The following is a 20,371-nucleotide window of genomic DNA, read 5'->3' as shown; positions in this document are numbered from 1 at the left end:
CAGATAGAGCTCTATTCTTCCCAGAAAATAATCTCGTGCAATAAGTCTCAGTTTGCTTCGTTGACACCGTGTAGAATTTACGATAAGTTTCATTGCAACTGAGCGATGTACTTGTCGTTTTCTGGATCAATTCAACGACATTGTTCACTATGCTCGATTGATTCCTCGTATCAATTCGAGAAGATCCAGCAGCCTGAATGTTAGGCGTTCGATGATCTTCCTTTTTCATCGATCAATATTTACGATCTTATTTCTCCCATTTCGATTTCATTCAATTAATAATTCACCGAAACCCGATAAGACAACTGAGTCGTAAAAAGTCGAACATGTCGGATTAAAGATCCCGCCGTCAGAATTCACGATGTCTCAATGACGTAGCAGTGACATCGTATTAAGGATGAAGGATAATACCCATTAGGGTGGATAAATTGGGTTTGAACTGGCCTAAAGGGGTTTAGGTTTGTTTCACAGATATGATGTTATTTCAGCAGAGCATATGGTGACTCGTGCACCTTCCTATGTAATCTGGTTCGCGGTAAGTGACTCGAAGAAGTGGTGAAGCTATTTTTGTTTAGTCTACAGGGACAGGTCTAGATGGTGGATTGGAAAGGCACCTAACAGGCTAATTTTGGATGATTGGTTACCCTTTGACCTTGATTGTGGGGAGATATAATCATCATCGTCATATTTGTTGATACTAGGTTTTTCTAGAAATAACGTTTCTATATATGGTAATGCACTTAAAATAGCATAGTCCCTTCTTTCTTTTTTTCCAGTTTTGCATTAGAACCAGTATGCAGTTTAACAATAAACGCAGCCAAAAAATCTGTCCAATTTATGTTCAATAAGACGTGAATCAAAGTCCACATCACATCATTGTAGTTACGTTACAGTATTTAGTTATCTTTATTACCTGTTTCCAGGATTTTGTTTACGGGACATAAATAGGTAATACGAAATAAACCTAGCAGTGCCATTTCCAAACGGTGTTCATTAAAATCCCAAACCTTCAATGTTAGAGGTGTTTTCATTAATATTATGGAATTTATTGAGAAACAGTGTGCGCCATGGCACGCGAAATTAGTTTTCAATCTCCAGAGGTTCATGTCTTTGGATAGAAAATCTACGAACCCTTTTATGAAATATCATTCGGTGCGCGCTAATCTATGAATTGAGGTTTTTGCTTTTTTACATTTTTGCATTAATTACAACCGCCTTCCAATAAAATCTTTGAAACTTGTATACTAATTTCGAAATTCTGTTATTATATCTTGGTGAACAGCATGGACTAGGTTTTATCTTAATTTATTTTCCTGGTTTTCATTTTAATTTTTTTGTAACAGGTCCCCTTTATTTTCCTTAAATTGCTGGTGATCTGCCCTGCAAATGGTTACAATGCGCAAAATTACGCTGGTCAGCCATTTATTCTAAAAGAAACTATGCCATTTTATGTGTCAGCTAGATTAGAAAACGGTCTGAACTAACGATTTTGTTATCTATTTAGGGAAGGTTGTTTATAGCTTCTAACCGTATTGGAAGCTTTATAGCGTGGTCTGGTGTGATAACTTTTTCAAGTCTTCAAAGCTCTCGGTCCGGCGGACTAAAACTTTCATTTATTCTTATTAAAGAGTTCATTTGTCAACCGTATGGTAGCATTATATGGCCTCTTTATGGTTAAATAAGACAGGGTTTTTCTTTTCGAGTCCCTGCTTAGTCAGAAATTCACATCTCCTTCTTGTGATTGGTTGAAAGCTACCGGTATAATGGTAATTTATTCCATACAGTTTATGAGCGAAATTAATATTTACTTATGACCATATAAATTATACGTACGTTGCGTAACACATGAAGTCCTATCTCATGCTGTATGGTATAAATAATTAACTGATTGATAGTGTTGAGAGAGTAATATTGTGTGGTATAGAGGTGTGGGGCAGCACAATTCTGGATTTGGCTCATTTACCCTTTCAGTTGCAATTCTTCCGAGGTGGTGAAATACCAGCTGAAGTGTTGGATGGTGAAGAGGGTGTTCTATTCGTAAAACATCCGGATGGTCGATCGACTGGTGATGCGTTCGTGCTGTTCCCAACAGAAGATGAAGCGAACAAAGCGCTATCTAAACATAAACAGTGCATCGGTACTAGATACATCGAACTGTTTAAGAGTACAACTGCTGAAGTACAACAGGTATGGCTAATTCGATTTCAAATCAACAACTTACTGAAATTGCCATTGCTTTTTTAAAAACTTAGTACTATGTGCATCATTATTTTTTCATTATCTTTTATTAGGTGCTGAATCAAACGGCTGAAGCTCGCCTTGGAGATAATGATCTACCAAACCAGCCACCATTAATTGCCCAACTTCCACAGCAACCATTGCCGATGTTGCCTCAGCAAGCCATTATCTGTGGAACAGCCAAGGACTGTATTCGACTGAGAGGATTGCCTTTCGAATGTACTGTTACCGATATACTGACTTTCCTTGGGGAGCATTCCAGAAATATCGTCTTCCAAGGTGTTCACATGGTATACAATGCACAGGTACATATAAACATGGCTGGCTATTTTTGAATAATTTTATCAAACTGATGTATGAACGTAAGCCTTTTCTCTGAATCAGTTTTTGTATGGTGTCCAGTATACTTGTAAGACTCACCAATCCATTTACAGACAACGGTTTTATTGCTGTTTATCTCTTCCTTGCATTAGTGTGCGTAGCGTCCTCATCATTATTTGCAAATGTAGCGTAGCACTTAACGCATGTAATGTGCCTCAACTGATAATTAGGGGATTAAATTTCCTTAAGCGATGTCTCTCGCAAGTTAGAAAATGCGCTGGAATATTTCATTTGATGTTACCCTTAATCCCAGTGCATCACGTTGTACTACATCATTGTACTACATCACGACCTCGTATGTTACTCGTCTCTTTCTGCTGGTTGTAGGGTGCTTTCTCTGGCGAAGCGTTTATTCAAATGAACAGCGACATAGCAGCAGAATCAGCAGCCATCAACAGACACAAGAAATACATGATAATCGGTAATAAAAAGCGTTATATCGAAGTGCTGCAGAGCTCCGGAGAAGATATGAACCTAATCCTGACGAATGGTCTACCACCACCAGCCCTTCCGCAAATACCGCAAGCGATGCCACCACCAGTTATGCAAAGGCAATTAATGTCACCAGGTTAGTTATTTTATAACTATCTATGACCGTATGGTCTCATAAATAATCTCAGGAATGATGATTAAACTGCAAATTTTAATGGGGAAATATGTTGGAAGTTCCGATTTCACTGCTGCTTTTAAATTAACACTAATTGTAAGACATAAATCTTAACGTTGTAGTTCACATTTTGAAGTTCATAACTTGATATCATTACAGTTCCTGGTGTTCCGAATCCTGCAGTTGGTCTGATTCCGGGAGCAGGATATCCCCCAGCAGTTCCTGTATCTGCTTCACCACAAGCAGCGGCGTATCCTTTCCAACCACCAATAGTATCCTCTGCTCAGCATGTTCCTCATCCAGCTGCCGCAGCAGCACTTGCAGCTATGGGTGCTGGAACCCAGCTTCCACAGATTCCAGCTGTGAATGGTTTAAACGGCTTAAATGGGTTGAATGGTTTGAATATGGCTGCTGCTCAAACTCTTCAACATCGTCCGGGATTCCCGTATCATCAACCTATACTGTACTGGTATCCTAGTCCTCCCGTTTCTCCTCAGAGTTCGTACTACGTTCAAGCCTGCCCAACAACAGTTGTAGTTAAAGGCCTACCTTTCAACACCTCTGCACAAGACATCATGGGCTTCTTTGAAGGTGTATTCGAGGTAAGGGTTTGAAAACTGCGGATATTTGTTATATTCACTATAGAGTTCAGACTAACAGGGTTTTTTCTGTCTATGATTTCAGATTCCACCTGATATTCAGGTACAACAGGGAGCTGATGGTCGTCCAAGTGGTGAAGCATATGTGACGTTTGCATCGAGAGTTGAAGCTGAACGAGCTGTTGCTGAAAGAGGCAGGAAACCATTTGGAAATAGATTCATCGATCTGTTGATTGCTCAGCCGGTGGCCGCTGCTCAGTAGTTTTACGGAAAGAGCTATTTCAACGTTGAATAAGGTGTTTTCATCGACGGAAATCTTTCAAATTCCAAGTCTTCCTTTGTCATGCAGCATTAGATGAAATCATTGAGTATTAAGTTTGAGTATATATTGATAGTGGTGCTGTATGATTCGCTGCTGCCTTGTAAGCACTCTCCCTTTCTGTCAGAAACCGAATCACTTAGTACACGGTATGCGCCGTTAAAGTGTCATATATACATTCCTCATTTGTTATTTTATTCTAAGTCGTTATTGTGGACCAAAGTCGGACCGTTTTCATAACGGACGGGTCCAATTTGAACAGAATATGCATTTCTCGAGTATAAGATGTTGGCAATATATCCAATATTTTTTTCGGACTTGCAGTTAGTGCAGAGGCGATATGCTTGCCCAGAAATATATCAAAATGTGAAAAATCTGGTCGTTTATTTGTAAAGAAGCTTATGATATTGAGAGCGTATTAGTTATTTCTGTATGTTTCACGTGATGACAGATTTGTCATAATTAGATGGTGCCCTGTTTGATGATAAATGTCCTGTGGATTTTATTTTTAAGATTTAAATGTATATACAATGAAAAAAATCTGATTTTAATTCACAGGACATCGCGCGTATTTTACCATCAAATCAGTGATAGATTGCTAGCCTTGAATCATGAGTGAACCCCTTAATTTTAGTCATGTGTTTTTGAGATGTTGTCTACCTATAATGTGTCTTTGCTATTATAATAGTTGTAAATATTGAGTGTAATAGTGTTGTTGAAAATAATTTTGAGTAAAGTGATGTTATATGTTTCAGAGTAGATCGTATAAAAGATAGATTTAGTCAGCATCTTCACTGATGAGGTAGTTAGATATTGTTTATTTGAGGTCAACATTCCAATTTTCAGACTACAGTCGACGATGGCCTACGGAATAACTAAATACCAGTCAGTGGTAGGGCTGTTTGTGCTTTTGCGTTTTTATGTGAACGGTTTTATATGATCCTTGCTCTGTGATCTAAATGCAATCGGATCGTTGTTGGTCATTCGCTTCAAGTAATAAGTTGTGTCAAAGGACTTGAATTCCAGTTTAAGCCATTCATAACTTGGGGCCGAATGACCGAATTATCAATTTTATGCATTCTCCCACGTCTTCCATAACGATATGTATACCATGTAATTTCTATGTAATGTGCCTCGTAAATCTCCATTTGCAAAATATTTTCGTACTTTTTAGACTTTTAAAACTAATCGTATGAAGATGAATGTTGCGTTACCGATCTGTATAATTCATTTGTGGTGATGTCGCAGATGGAACCTAGAAAAACTGCCCTTTATTTTTGTGTACAGGAATATTTGTATGGCGTCCTCATATGATAAGATGCATGCTCACTTAAAGTTCTTCCATAAGCCAAGCGCTAGTAACGTTCCAATATGCAAGTCTATACAGACATCTTATATGCAAAAAGCAAACCTTTTATGTGCTCAAATTGCTTAAAGCACAACGTGCTTCGCTTTATTTTTCTTTAATTACAGTAGAGCGATTAGATATCGAGATACTAATAATTAGATTTTTCATTTCTGTGCGGATGTAAATTTACTATCTATAGTGGATCATCATATTCACATTAATCTAATCTAACCAAAATCAATTTAGTAATTTCGCTAAGTGGCCAATCAAATGAGAATCAATCGCTCCCATGATATTTTCATTTTGAATAATGTTCTTGTACTAAATGATTTAAATATTTTTCTTTTATGTAACTTTTTGTAGTTCGACTGATTGCGAGCGATTCATCCAATTTCTAATCTCTCTAACAACATTCGTAGTGCATACTACTCGATATTCGAAGCACACGAACCTCCAATTCAATTCCGAGTCTCACTGCGACAGTGCTATACAAATTCCAGAATTTTGTAAGGCTTCCGGACTAACTATGAATGGAAACTAACGACGCCGGAAAGCAATTGTATCGAAATAGAAAATGTTGATGCTAAAGTGTGCTGAGTGTAAAACCTTTTCGAATTTTCCGCAGGCTTTTTAGATGCAAATGTACACGTACATAGATAGGGCTTAGATGTTAGTGTAACTACTGTGTATGTACTGTATCAGTTCGATGGTAGTTTCTAAAACACGCCCTATGTAACCAAAACTGTACTTTCGAATATAGATTTATAATTCTCTCGAGTGTTTTGAAGTTCTCTAAGTTCTATACCCCTAGAATTGTAACAATATGATGTATCTAAATTCTGTCCACACTCTTGTGATAAATCACGTCTGTCCATTGAATCTGTCCCTGGTGATGTATCGAGCATCATCTAACATTCTTATAGCTGCCGAAATGGCTGTTTCTGACTACATATTCAAGTGCCTTTTATGCATAAAATCTACTCGCATTCCACAAGTTTTTAATAACGAGGCAGGTGGAATTGTGTACGTAGAGGATGTATGTGTGTGTAGATGAGTGATAGGCGACATTTTGATAGAAGTATTAATCCGACAGTATGGTTGACATCCATCTCATAGTAGTAATTCGTCACTGACAAGCATTTAAGGATAATTCTTTCTCTGACCAATCATGTATGGAAACAAATAATGAGCAAATATAGAAGAGAATAGAATTCCCCCAAATTGAGTTTAAGACAAGCCAGTGAATCTATCTTGTTAGCGCAGAATATTTAGATGTATTGTAATTTTTCAGCGGAATTTTATATTTTCTGAAAGGTTTTTAAATGCTTCAATCACATTTCCTGTTCATGATGTACATAGAAAATACAAGTACATATTCAAGCGGTATTAAATGTCATTATCATCGTCGTAAGGCACTGCTCTGTGACCTGAACCTACAGTATGACATTGGTCAGAAATGCGTTACTGATGTGATGATGATCATTTATTTTGAAGCGACTGTATTTGTATGTTCTATCCATTATTTGACATCAGAAAAATCTAATTAAAAAGCTGACCACATTTTTGTTGTGATAATTTATTTACTTTAAATGCAAATCGTAATTTCCATGGATGAATTTATTTTTAATATAACCTTTTTTCCAGAAATGACGTCTTAGTGCCCTCACACAGAAATGTTCAATGTTATTTTTCCTATGTGATCCTGCACAATAGCGTCTCTGGATACCTAAAAATACCGTGCAATTTATATGTATTATGCACCGGTATTTTCTCTTCGTTTTCTGATCATGATGTAACATCTTGTTTTCTGATGGTCTTATCACTTCGATTTTATGTAGATATTTTTTTTTTGCAAAAATGATTAATGAAAAATTATAATTATATTATATATCGTGTATTTGAGAAACGTTTGTCAAAAAGTTTCTACCAAAAAGATGTCTATTAATACATATATGAAACAATAGAATATATATTATCATGTTGATTTCACAATATAATCGACGAAACAAAAATATCCTAATTGAATAAAAAAAAACTTCATGTAGCTATATCCTGGTGGTGGTATTGTGGTGTTGGTTGATATTTCGGTACAAGGGTACGTAATTTAAGGTGATGGTTGGGTCCCATTGTTCCCGGTTCACAGGTATACTCTCACAACCCCTCAAGTTTACTTCTATTAACTTCTTTACTACCTTGCCCTCATCGAGGTGTCCGGGTATCTTGTGCTTCCGTTCATTTAGCCCAAACACACGTAACGCGTGTCCTGGTCTTCAATAACGCAAGCGCAATGCATGCACTGTATGCTAGAATAGAATTATCCTCGTGCATATAGGAGCAGCAACGTTCAATTCGCGTAGAGCAATACGTGCGGGCTATGTTTCCGTTTCTTGACTAAAATGTGCTTTTTCCAGTCTGCTTCGCCAAACATATTAGCTGATGGTGCGCCGGCGACTGGTTACGCTTTACGGAGAGATCTTTCAAAACACGTTGAAAATCGTTTTCTTCTTATTATCATTAACTAATGGTTTATGGTCTACACTCACACTCGCTACTCATTTTTTACTCGAGAATCTTCTTACTCGCTTTTACATCAATAGGGCCCGTTTCTAGTCAAAATTTATTCATGTATTTAAACGATTTTAAAATGTCTTTTAATTTTTTCTCTTTTTACATAAACGAAGTGCAATATGCGTACGTGAAACTCAGATTTTTCTAGTTTCATGGTTGCATCGCATTTAAAAGATGAAGTGAATTCTAGTCAATCAATGCATATACAGTATATTAAAATTAGCATGTTTTATCTTGATTAAAAAGAACCGTTTGATTCGTAAATTAGTATGATTAATATATAAATTAGAAAATATGATTAATCGTAGTATTGAATTGTTATGAATGTGATATGATATTGCTATTAAATATATCGTTCTTCGAGTTCGTCTGTTAAAAACGTTTCCATGACGACGATACAGACGACCGAGAACAAAGATAAAATATTGTTAATATGTTTAGTGATATATAATTGATATAGTATCTGTTTAAATGTATTTATTATTAATTAAATTATGTGTAAGCTATATAATTTCGTATCTAATCATATTGATATCGATGTGTCAATATATTCAATAATTTTGCTTCAAGTATGAATAGATATATTAAAATTCAAACATACTTCGACCAAACATTCCAAATAGATTCGTCCAGTAAAAATGTCTTTAGATAAACTGACTCATCAGTTTGGAGGACAACAAATGAATTTCCAAGTTTTAAAAACGTCATTTTTGACACGTATTAAACGTCCGAAAATCGATCTCTGTCCAAGAATTATCGAAGAAGATAGTTTATATTAGTATAGTTTGTAATTTATCTTTTCATTTATTGTAAAGATATATTTTTCGTAGTTTCTATTGAGTCCATGCCTCTGGGTTGTATCCGTGGATTTTCTCCGGAAACCACAGACACAGCCCTGAATACTACAACATAATACCTCGCGTAAAATGTCCGTAGTTTAAATTGCTTTGGTTTGCAGTTGTGCGTTTCCTCATTTGTTTTCTTGGTTTCCGCTTTCATCCATCTCACCTTCGGCTTAAACATTTTCGTTGAAACATTTACCTTTTGCGTAGTTCGTTTTCCTCGTTTCATTTTCATTTTTGGAAATCGCACCTTTTTCAGTTCAGGCAAAAATTGTGCATGTCATTTTTGCTAGCACTGGTTATGGTATTCGTCTAAATCTTACGATTTACTACTTTTACTAATCACCAAAACCAAAAATCTTTCTAGTAGAGGAACCCTAGCATTTATATATTCAACCTTAAAATATGATACAATTTTTCTTTTGTTCCTTTAAATGCATTTGTGTCGAGACACATTAAGATCTGATAGTAATGATTTATTTGTTAAATCTGTATTGTTTCAAGGATCTATTCCTTGGTTATGATTTTTTCGTTTCTGTAAATAATTGTTTTGTCTACTAGTTTTTGAAAGCAAATTTCACACGCTAGAATATACCGCGTCTAACTTGATCATTTATTATGAACATTTATTTAGATCTAAGAGTCGTCTTCCAAGTGAAAAAGATACTAGGCTTCATTTTTGCATCAATGATATTGAAAAAGAAACAACAGCGCTTTATTTATTGATTTGATCATGTTACGTTTTTTTCTGGATAGTTTCTCCAGTGAATTAATTGCTGAGACACAAACTACATTCGTATCTGAAATACGACTTGCAGGCTAGTATATATAATATGCAGATACAGCTGTTTTGTTTATCCAATTAGAAAATAATTGTCATGATATCATTAAGCTATATATATACAAAATGAATAAAGTACGTACGTGTTAAGATGTGATCGCTGATTTTAGAAGACAGTGGTGGCGGGAATGGTTTTATCTTTTTAGAATACCTTGTATTGTTTACCAGACACGAAGTGGCTAATGCCACACCCAAAATCCAATACAGATTATACAGGTTATGTACTTTTTCTTTACATTTTCATGAGTATTTTCATACTGGAACTATGAATATAGTCCAAGAACAGCAAGTTACAAGGATAATGGGAGTTGAGAGATCTGCGTCCATTCATATAGGATACCTCTTGGATGACACATTACATACATGTATATAAAGTCTGTAGCAAACCCTAAACATGTGTAACCTCTACAACACACTATAAGCAAAAAATGAGAACTAATTAACAAGAGTACTTTTATTTACAATAGATGTGATCGCCCGTTTTCACTTGGCACTCGGCCACGCGATTATTATCTTCCACTATTTCACGAACGACATCACTACCGACCAATAAATCAGTGAGTGCGTTCGCGACCGCTTCTACACCCAGGTCATTAGTCGATTCTAGTTCATCAGCAACCATACAAATTGCATCCTTCAATAATTCATCTTCAACAAGTTTGCATACTGGATTGCCTACTGCGATACTGTCGTCGGCAGACATGGCCGAGTTATCTACATCTCGCGGGGTCAACATTGGTAGAGATGATTGACAAGCGATATCGATGAGACAGTTTGATTCGAACTCGTGGTTTTTAATTCTAGGGACGCAGAGTCGTTCGTTACCGATCACAAGCACGTGACAATCACGTTTTTCTATGGCTTCTGAAAGATAAACAGCAATTCGATCTAATTGACGGTTCGGTCTCTTCCGTGGAGTCCCGCCGTTAGCTTGTTTATTGCGTTTGCGCTCCACTGCCTCAACAGCCGTTAATACACGAGTAAGTTCCGATGATCGCTGTTCTTCTTTAACTGGAAACTGAATTCCCGCTAAAAGTCTCTCCAAAAACCACCTATATTCACTATTAAATTCTCGCTGTTTTCGCGATTGTTCAAGTGCAGTTGTTTTCTCTATATCGGCCTCTCGACGTCGCAACATCATGTTCAACAACTGCCTAGAGAGCAATTCGCGATTTGTTTCAACGGAGCACTTGTCCAAATTATTTTTCAGGGCCATTTTGAACAGATTCAAAAAGTCGTTGTATTCCTGTGTGGAGAGCACCAGTTGAAATTTCAGCAGTCTTTCGGCTAAATACGTGTTTTGTTGGTTTTCGGACATGTCGGTAAACGATGGTTGTTCTGATTCTGGTTGAACTGAAAAACAATGTGTATCGTAAATGGAGGGTCGACACGATAGGAAAATGATGCATTAGAAAAATGATTCATTTTATTTCTTATAAAGAGGGGCACAGGCTGGTAAATTTTCTAATTAAGGAATGATTCACGAACAGAAATCGCTATAGCACTAGGAGACATGCACTACATTTCTATATATATATATATTCTGATGTCAAAAATTTGTGCAAGTCCATATTGCAACATAAGAGAGAATTTCCGAAAAGTATATACATTCTCCTTTAGCGAAGACATCGATATTTCTTTTTTTTGAGTCGATTTGAAAAACAATTTGGTAATTGCCACGGTTACTTTGACGATACTCACTTTCAGTCATTAGTTGTTGTTGCCCTTTAGGCCTATCTAATTTATCTAAATCTCCCGTTGCTTTTTTCGCTCGCTGGAAATACTTGTATTTGTCCTTCTCGGATAGTGTTTCCCATGCATTACGCAGTTTGTTCTCCAGTTTCTTGCTTGTCAGGTTCGGGTATAACTGTTGATATCGGCGTCTCTGCTCACTGGAAGTAATTCATGGCTTGTACTGAACGGTGCGTGGACGTCGATCATAATCCAGTCCTTTATATCATATCGCAAGGATTTAAACCACAAATTGACAAATTACGAGCTTTACACGAGGCCTAGTGGGCACCATAGGAAATGAATAAATATTTATGACGAAGAACCATATGCTTGCTATAGGCTACGATGTTTTTTCACGAAAAATAAATTAAATTTCGTTTCTTTGACAATACAATTATGACAGTAATTCGGAACTCAGAAGTCATACCATCCGAATCGATTCATACTTTTTAAGTGTAATTGTATTACGCTTGATCAAAGTACCGTACTAGAAATTATTTCATTGATCTGATAGATTTGAATGAAAAATTACAAAAAGCCCTCCAGAAAATGATTATGCTAATATGTTTACTTCTGAGAGTACTTTTAGAGGCTAGTTGTTTCCATTAAGTTTCAACGTTCACTGACAAGAACGACGAAGTTTCATTCACTTTACCTTGACCAAAGCGTACATGCGTGCTGCGCAAGTCTGGCGTGGTTGATATGGTTAAATTGTAACCGGCGGCGTGGCGTAATAGGTAGACCTGTTAGCATGATATTTTCTGCTCCATTGATTGAGGTTTTCCTAGAAAATTACGTCTTTATCATTTCCCAGGCATTAGAAAACTGTAATTACTTGTAGATTAGGATCAGGTATAGAGATTGTTAAAAATCTGAAAATTTGTATTATCCGTATCAGGAACTTGAGCCAAATAGATGGTTGTTTATATACATCTATACATGACACGTGTTTTCATGGTCACATACATAGCTCTTGTTAATGGAGATGTTAGGATTCCAGTTGTCGTGGGTCCTGTAATGATATTTGGCGTCATCAACTGTGGTCTATTTTTCGGATCGGATATTTTCTGATTCTCATTCATTCTGGGCGTATCTTCCTGGTTTTCGGTATCACTTTTCGGGACAATTGTAGAATTTATGACATATGGTTCAGGTGGCAATTTTGTTTCAGCTGCATTTTCTGAGTGTTTTACTTTCTGTGAGTAGCTTCTTTCGGATTTGTTTTGGTACCTTTGGGGAACTATCATTTCGCAATAATCGTCATCTTTCAAGATTATGTCATTTTGTCTATTTGATTTGAGAGAAGTGCTCCTTGCATTTTCAAGATCCTTCGACGTTATAGATCTTCGACCTTTTTTACATGGGATTTTTGTATGGTTTTTGTCTTCCACATTAGATTCGTCTGAATGCTCGCTTGTCGCCGTTGGGTTCCTATTTCGAGATGATGCAATCGCCTCTATGCTAGTGCCGTCTTTTTTGGACGAAACCTGAAGATTGTTCTGGGATACCGCATCTTCAGAGCGGAATCTTACGTCGTTTTCTATATTCGCGTCGTTGCAGATACTAGCGTCACTATGCGATTTATTTGGAGATTTTTTTAACGGGTAATAAATAAAATCCTTTTCCCTACTGCAAGTCTTCGCACGGATGCTCAGCCGCGTGCATTTTCTACTACAAATGGAAGAGTTTGTTGAACGTCCATAGTTTTTGATATGCGCTGCCGATGCCATTGCTGTTTTAAAACATTGGGAACATGTGGGTTGGGTAGGTCCAGTGTCTTATTCAACAATAATACTCGTTGTTTCTGTAGCTTTTTCAAGACTGCAGATTCCACATTAAGTTCCGTTTAAATGGATTACTTAGCAACAGCCATATTGGCAATCTTCTTATGGCATCCACGATGGGGATTCCCTTAAACATTCGGTTCTGATATACTGGCAAAAGTGTACCGGGATACCCCTCCTTTCTAAAGGTCTGATTATTTCAAAAGTTAGGTTGTGGGGCGTGGAGAAAACCAAATCAAAGCGTAGCCATAAGCAGGATTTCCCCTGGATTTACGAGCTTATATTTGAATTTAACGCTCGAATTTATTTTTCATACGATTTAGAAGATTTTAGAATAGTGGTCTGAGCTCTTATAAATAAACCGAATTTGTAACCTTATCGTTAACTTTGAATATGCAATAACTTTGAACTTTTAGTTGGACCGAGTCACGGAGCTGATTGCCAGATTCGTGTGACCCACCACAATGTTTAGATTACTACTCCGATTCAAGTGTTGGTGACCTATCGTTAATTTGCTTGCCTCAAGAAATAATATCAATCCCGCACGAAGCCTACTGTAATGCTTTATTACAATACAGATGATCAAATGGTTGTCCTTGGTTTGGATAACATACAACATATTTTCTTTGTAATGAAATAAATTTTATTTACAAATAATTTGATTTTATACAAAACAACAATTACAGTGTAACACCCCACAAATTATATATGCTGCGTATAGGTGAACATGGACATGCATATATTGGGTGTATCATTACAAGACTATAAGACTTAATCATGAAACAAATAAAATTTATTCATCCTGTTCATAGGAGGAACAGTAAATTGTTTATGTTCTAAAATCTTATGTTGCCATTCAATGGAAAAAGTATTTCTTACTCATATGTATTGGTAGCCATGCAAGACAAAGACCTTTTTAACAACATAGAATAGAAGACTCATCTGACTAATACCGGTATTAACTTTTCAAAAGATTCAGAAAGTTTCAAACTTAAAAATCATTTCTGAAATAAATGACAAGTACTGTTATCTATCAGCACATGAATTCATCAGTAATCCATCGAACTCATCATAGTTAAAACAATAACGCAGTGTTTACTCCACTCGTGTTAAGTCACTGATTAGCAAATAAGTCTCCTGCAGATGGCAATGGGGCCAAACCCTTTGTGATGTTCGGCAGAAGAGATAAATCTGGCAAGCTCTGAATATGAGACTGTAGTTCCTTCCTGACGTTGGTCACTTTAGAAAACTTTTCTCTATATTCCTGAAAGAACACATCACTCAGAATTAAGAACTGTTGCTTCATAATATCCGTGAACACATGAAAACGATATGGCCAGGTCAACTGCCTCAGACCAGATCCGAGGAGTCAAATTCGGATCTGGTCCGATGTTTTTGGTCATGCCAAAAAATGTTGCTCATTCAAAACTAGCACAAACCCATTTGGTACCAATATGAATAGTTGCATATTCTGGCATGGGCCAAATTTAGCCGATGTCAAATACGCTTGTTTGGTGATGGCTTCAAGTTACAAGCATTTTAGATCGTATCAAACTGACCTCAATTTTAGCTTTATCACTCATTAGCAGAGATTTCTGGTAGTTTATAAATGCTCGTAGTTTTACTGCTGCTTGTCGACGATCTTCAAGTTCTTTATTTAGACGTTTATTATACTGATTCAACAACAAAATGGCATCATCCACTTTATTCATCAACTGATCTGCCTCGCGCTTGTCTGAAAATGTTAAATCATTTTTCATTCTAAGTGAATTCACGTGAGTTATTAGCAAGTGCTTTTATTTCTTACCTTTCAATTTAGATAAAGCATGCACATCTGAAACATCCTGCGGCAAATCAGCAATTTTCTCACGGACAGCAGCATCAAATGAAGGAGCACTTTCAAGTTCAGTCACAATTGTTTTAATCTCATCCATCTACAAAAACATGAATAATCAAAAAATCTTCAAGAAAAAAATCATAGTGATTACTAATAACATCAGACCATCAATTTAAAAGTATGAGAAGAGATGAAAGAAATGTTTAATATACGACCAATCTCGCATCATTTGCATCAGTTCAATCCTAATTGAATTTCTGGTACATGTATAACGTACATAAATGTATACAAAACATGGTTTATTTCTCATAAACCCAAATGAATTTCATCAGTCCCCAAATGATTCGTTTTAAAAATGGTAAGAGTTTGGTAAAAATACATACAGTTGGAGGTTCTTTGAATTCCTGAGCAGTCAGCTCATTTTCAATCTCATCATAAAGAGAAATTTCAGATGGTTCCACTTTTTTCTTTTTGGAGTTGGAACTTGAATCTTTAACTTCTTTACTGCGTTTTCTATCTTTTTTCTTTTTCTCTTTAGTCACCGGTTTTTCCACTACTGGAGGGCTAGGCTCTTTTTCTTTGGTAGTCGAGACTTTGTTATGATCAGCTAAAAACAGAAACCCCAGAGGAGACTATATTTCTTTTCACAAAGGTAGAGTAACCAAATATCAGGCATAGATATACATTTAACTCCATCCAGTTCTATGAGGCCAAAAAATGAAATTTGGTGGTAAGTTCACATGTAGACTGTCTAAAACAAGTGTTACCTAGAATCTTTTTCAAAGATTTTGTGAATTGAGCACTGAATATACTTCTTTCCGTCCAGATATTTAACATTCTATCCATGGACCCTCGGCTTTTTTCGTCCACTTCTCTGTAAAAAAAATCAAAAAAATAATCATGTTTTGAGATGATTAACTCTTAGCTTTAGTTTTAATGATCGGGTATTAACCTCGCGCAGTGTTTGTAAGCCTCTGGTAGTACTGCAGTAAAAGCTTCATGAAATTCAGGTCCTTTCTTTTTGCTATTTTGTACAACGTCATTGGCGAGATAAATGAAAAGAAGCTTCCTTTGAGGTTTCGCTAGAAAGAGAGAAAAAAGTAAATCTTGATCATCTCATAAATTATGAAGTCTAATTCTTTAGTGAATGAGAACTATGACTCAAATGAAAAGATTTTAGTAATAGCAGCATTTATGAACGTTCTTCAAACCAAAATACTCAAGTCTATTTATTTTTCGTCTGACATCGACAATTTGGGATATTTTTGGGATATCATTGAAACAAGTTTTGCTGCATAATCATGTAAAAGCAACTATCAACAATTATTGAATGATTTGATTTTCCTTTTTTGTTTACCTTTTTGTAGTTCGGAACCCCACACTTGCACAATCGTTTTCGCATGTTTTCGGTGGTGAATCAGCCACAGAGATAACGTCTGTATACTCTGTTGGGAACTGTTGAAATCTGACAGCTTCTTGATGAAGCTACTTTCTGAAAACGATGCCATTTGAGCCCGATTTAGGCCTGATCGGAGGATGGTAAAATAATCCAATTCAATCAATTCACAAAATGCGGAAGTAAACACACGGATTTCGTTGTTACGCGATCGAACGTGAATTCAGGTATCGACAACACTCATTTTTAATCTCGCGATCTGTTTCAAGGTTGTCGACTATTCGCGTCAGGAAAAAAAGTTGTTTCAAAATCTTCGAATAAAAACATAGAAAATGCCTTATGCCAATCAACCCACTCTAATAATTAGTGAATTAAGCGATGAAAATGTAAAGTTCACGTTAGAAGATACAGATCTGAGGTCAGTTATGTTTTTATTACAAATTATATCATCCTTTTCTTCGGTTTTGTATGGGCGTACTCTTTTATGACCTCCGAAGTCTCCGTCCGAAATCTCCGGTTGGCTCCACACAAAATCCGAATCACACCACCTCGACAGAGAGGAGGTTTCGGAGACTCCAAAAAGTCACGTGACCAATAAAAGAGTACGATTGGAGGCAAACGGATTCTCCGATCTGATAAAAGAGTTCGCCCTACTAGTAGTATTTTCAAATTGTCCACTCCTCCAAGGCCAAACGCACTCGCAACCAGATGAGTGTAGCTTAATCGTTTTTCACTAAGTTTTTTTTTTTCTGTCGTCTTTCAGTGTTGCTAATGGTTTGAGGCGCATATGTATCGCTGAGGTGCCAACAATCGGTAAGTAGTCAATCTGATTCACTGGAGAACAACTTGATTTACAACTAAACGCATTATTGAGGAGAACCTTTGTTTTTTATCTTCAGCGATTGATTGGGTACAAATAGATGCCAATTCAACGGTTGTCAGCGATGAATTCATTGCTCACAGAGTTGGATTGATTCCACTCACTAGTGATGAAGAGGTCGAACTGTTGCAATATTCAAGGGTAAATTTAATCAATTTAGTTTCGATCTTGTCTCTTTCTTCCGATGTGTGTGTTATTTATTTATTCTGTTATCATTTGTCAAGGATTGTACATGCGAAGAATTTTGTCCTAATTGTTCAGTGGAATTTACATTAGATGTCAAATGTACAGATGACCAGACAAGACATGTTTCATCAGCTGATCTAATATCAAGTAATCCTAAAGTCATTCCAGTGAGTATAATGATATAAGTATGGAGTGAATAAGACAAAGTCTATGATTGAAGAGATTCCAGTTGTGATTCAACCATTTGCCTGAATTCTGTCAAGCTAGGTCTCTCAATCGGGTCATTTTTTGTTCCTAAAGTAATGAGGTTTTGTACCAATTCTGAATATCGATCTGGCAATTTTGGGAGCGGTAACTGGGAGATAATGAAACTTCCTAGATTTTGTCCCAAGCTTATCAAAAATGGAGAGCAGCCTTTAAATGCTGCAGAATAAGTAACCATTTCATAAACTAAGCAGCAAATAGTCCACACACGCGAGTATTCAGTACATTCTCTTTCCGCCTTCAAAGATTCTGGTGCTTCATAAATGCCATCACTGCAGAACAGTGTCAGTTGAATTTCACTCTCTGGAAAAGCCAATGTTCTATAAAACATCTCTCCATTTCCGTTGAGGTATACGTTTTCTGGGAATATTTTCACCTGAGGTGCAAGATTTCTGCAGATTCTAATCAGCTGCAAAGTGAATGTATAGATCTCTTTTTCTGTGAATGACGTCTGCTGTTCTTTCTTTTGAGCGATCAGTTGAGGAAAACTGCTTGTTTTCAAGTAGATATGGCAAGAGATGTCGTGATATTGAAATGTATTGATGTAACATTCATCAGGAATAATTGAACGGGCTGAAAAATCAAAATCATCATTATAGCTTTGAACACTCCTTATTTAGTAAATAGTATGCATTGCAGGGGTCAGATTGTCGTGAAAAATATAGATGTATGCTTGAAATACTGTGAAAAATCATGAAAATGTGTGATTAATTCAATAAAAGTGTCTTCCCGTTTTCATGTCGTATACTGTGGAGCTCAGACTTTATGCACAAGCTGTGTTTAAGTTTTAAGAAATTCAGTTTTTCTAATCTGAGGAAAGTTTGATCAGTATATGTATCACTTATATTATTGGACCTTGAAAAGAAAAAAATGTGAAAAATAGTGTTCTCTGACCCCTGTTTTGGTTTATGGCTTTGGATACCTGGATGACAGAATTTGAGGAGTACCATAGTCCCATCAATGAGACAGCTCGCTGGAAACATTCTGGTGTAGTGATAATCTCGTGAAGCCATATCTGGACATATGTAGAAATCACCCAATTCGAGTTTACTTATTAAATCCTTCAATACGTTTGGCAAAGGAAGTTTCTGACACTGAAAATATTCACAAGGTTATTTGTCCGAGGATATTTGTTTTTGAGTAATTCAGAAGATACGAAATTGACTATTGCCATTTACATTGCAGAGTGAAAAAGATATAATGTTCAATTTTCAACAAGAAATCTTACCAAATCTAACCCCCTTATACCTAGACATCGTCTTATGGCTGCTTGACAGATATTTTGTAGGGTCTTGGGATAAAATCTTTTAGCGGTTGAATCATCCTCATCATCTATGTTAACCATTTGGTCTTCTTCAAAATGGCGCAGAAGCAAGTACCTTAGACTAAAACCATCTAGCACTGTTGAGAGATCATTTGCCTCCATATTGTGCCATTTTGTTGCTAAGTGACATATGTTGCCATGGTTGAACTTAATTCTTCTTTAACTCAGGTAACCACAAGACACAGAGAACAAGGAACTGATTATGGAGAAATTGAAGGTATGTCCATCCCCATAATCAACAACTTTGATAGTGAAATGTATTTAGCATATGGCTTTTTCTATATCAGACATTCTCATTGTGAAACTGCGTAAGGGACAGGAACTGAAACTTCGTGCCTTTGCAAGGAAGGGATTCGCTAAAGAACATGCTAAGTGGAATCCTACAGCTGGTGTTGCTTTTGAATATGACCCGGATAATGCATTGCGCCATACAACATATCCAAAACCGGAAGAGTGGTAAGATTTTGATTGCATGCGCAACAAGAAATTGTTCTTGAAGTTTCATTTGTCACTTTTTGTCAGAACATAGCCAGGTTTTGTAAGTGTTCTAATTTTATTTCAGGCCGAAAAGTGAATATACAGAAATAGGAGAAGATGAAGGTAAATATTTTGTATTTTATAATGATATTTTTATGCAGCTTGATTGAGGATTATTCTTTTAAACATATTTTTTCAGTGCAAGCACCATTTAATCCGAGTGGGAAACCAAATAAATTTTACTTCAATGTTGAATCTTGTGGGTCACTCAAACCAGAAAATATAATCTATTCTGGACTCTCGGTCTTCAAGAAGAAACTAAGTGATTTACAAGTGCATCTGAGTCAAGAGATACAGAATGATGTGTTAACAATTCAATGACTGTGGAACTTTCTATAGACTTATGGCAATTTGCATTTAAGACTCAAATCTATTGGAATGTGTATCAAATGCCATTCGTGAAAACGTGTATAATCATTTTTTTGTATATTGCAAATAAAATTTTGCTGTAAAGAATGCTCATGTGTTATAAGCTTATTTTTAGTCTTCATGAACTTAATGCAGTCGTAATCAATGCAGTTAGTCCAGTACCGCTCCGCTCATGCTGCTCGGCGGTACTCGGGAAAAATCTGTCGCTACCGCTACTTGTTGAAGGGTATGCTTCCGTGAACTGGCGCTAGATTATTAACTGGTAACGAGAACGAGAGAAATCCAACAATAAAATCAGCCAAAGCGATTTGAATAGA

At 36.4% G+C, this 20,371-nt stretch overlaps 3 protein-coding genes across 4 annotated transcripts in view; 2 read left to right on the top strand and 1 right to left on the bottom strand.

Annotated features, from left to right (window-relative positions):
* LOC141901120 (epithelial splicing regulatory protein 1-like) overlaps positions 1 to 9,821 on the top strand; it is a 41,657-nt gene extending 31,836 nt beyond the window's left edge. The window contains exons 9-13 of the mRNA XM_074788207.1: positions 1,972 to 2,187; positions 2,292 to 2,543; positions 2,947 to 3,187; positions 3,386 to 3,828; positions 3,911 to 9,821. Coding sequence (XP_074644308.1) covers positions 1,972 to 2,187; positions 2,292 to 2,543; positions 2,947 to 3,187; positions 3,386 to 3,828; positions 3,911 to 4,087 — 1,329 coding nt within the window. The 3' untranslated portion in view covers positions 4,088 to 9,821. The remainder of the gene's footprint in view (positions 1 to 1,971; positions 2,188 to 2,291; positions 2,544 to 2,946; positions 3,188 to 3,385; positions 3,829 to 3,910) is intronic.
* A 4,066-nt stretch (positions 9,822 to 13,887) lies between these two features.
* LOC141901145 (regulation of nuclear pre-mRNA domain-containing protein 1B-like) lies at positions 13,888 to 16,660 on the bottom strand. The gene is made up of 7 exons (XM_074788244.1): positions 16,456 to 16,660; positions 16,051 to 16,180; positions 15,866 to 15,972; positions 15,482 to 15,705; positions 15,069 to 15,195; positions 14,821 to 14,996; positions 13,888 to 14,525 (listed from the first exon to the last, which is right to left on the bottom strand). Exons 1-7 carry the CDS (start codon positions 16,604 to 16,606, stop codon positions 14,376 to 14,378), a joined length of 1,065 nt encoding a protein of 354 aa, XP_074644345.1. The 5' UTR covers positions 16,607 to 16,660; the 3' UTR covers positions 13,888 to 14,375.
* On the top strand, positions 15,646 to 20,091 carry LOC141901146 (DNA-directed RNA polymerase II subunit RPB3-like). 2 transcript variants are annotated; one of them, XM_074788246.1, is made up of 9 exons: positions 15,646 to 15,750; positions 16,764 to 16,912; positions 17,258 to 17,307; positions 17,394 to 17,515; positions 17,599 to 17,727; positions 19,317 to 19,365; positions 19,436 to 19,604; positions 19,711 to 19,748; positions 19,825 to 20,091. In XM_074788246.1, the coding sequence occupies exons 2-9, from the start codon at positions 16,827 to 16,829 to the stop codon at positions 20,004 to 20,006; spliced, it is 825 nt and encodes a 274-aa protein (XP_074644347.1). In that variant the 5' UTR covers positions 15,646 to 15,750; positions 16,764 to 16,826; the 3' UTR covers positions 20,007 to 20,091. The 2 variants fall into 2 exon arrangements, with proteins under 2 accessions (XP_074644347.1, XP_074644346.1); XM_074788245.1 differs by lacking the exon at positions 15,646 to 15,750 and having other exon boundaries at positions 16,759 to 16,912.
* The last annotated feature ends 280 nt before the right edge of the window (positions 20,092 to 20,371 follow it).

This window comes from Tubulanus polymorphus, chromosome 3 (genome assembly GCF_964204645.1).
Source record: "Tubulanus polymorphus chromosome 3, tnTubPoly1.2, whole genome shotgun sequence".
Lineage (NCBI taxonomy): Eukaryota > Metazoa > Nemertea > Palaeonemertea > Tubulaniformes > Tubulanidae > Tubulanus > Tubulanus polymorphus.
This window is presented reverse-complemented; position numbering and strand designations above follow the sequence as displayed.

Excerpts from the sequence above, each read along its gene's own strand:
- LOC141901145 (XM_074788244.1), bottom strand. The coding sequence starts at position 16,606 with ATGGCATCGTTTTCAGAAAGTAGCTTCATCAAGAAGCTGTCAGATTTC. Across the intron at positions 16,181-16,455 it reads GGGTTCCGAACTACAAAAAG|CGAAACCTCAAAGGAAGCTT; the intron begins GTAAACAAAAAA and ends CTCTCTTTCTAG. Across the intron at positions 14,526-14,820 it reads GTGATAAAGCTAAAATTGAG|GAATATAGAGAAAAGTTTTC; the intron begins GTCAGTTTGATA and ends GTGTTCTTTCAG.
- LOC141901146 (XM_074788246.1), top strand. The coding sequence starts at position 16,827 with ATGCCTTATGCCAATCAACCCACTCTAATAATTAGTGAATTAAGCGAT. Across the intron at positions 16,913-17,257 it reads TTAGAAGATACAGATCTGAG|TGTTGCTAATGGTTTGAGGC; the intron begins GTCAGTTATGTT and ends GTCGTCTTTCAG. Across the intron at positions 19,749-19,824 it reads AGAAATAGGAGAAGATGAAG|TGCAAGCACCATTTAATCCG; the intron begins GTAAATATTTTG and ends ATATTTTTTCAG.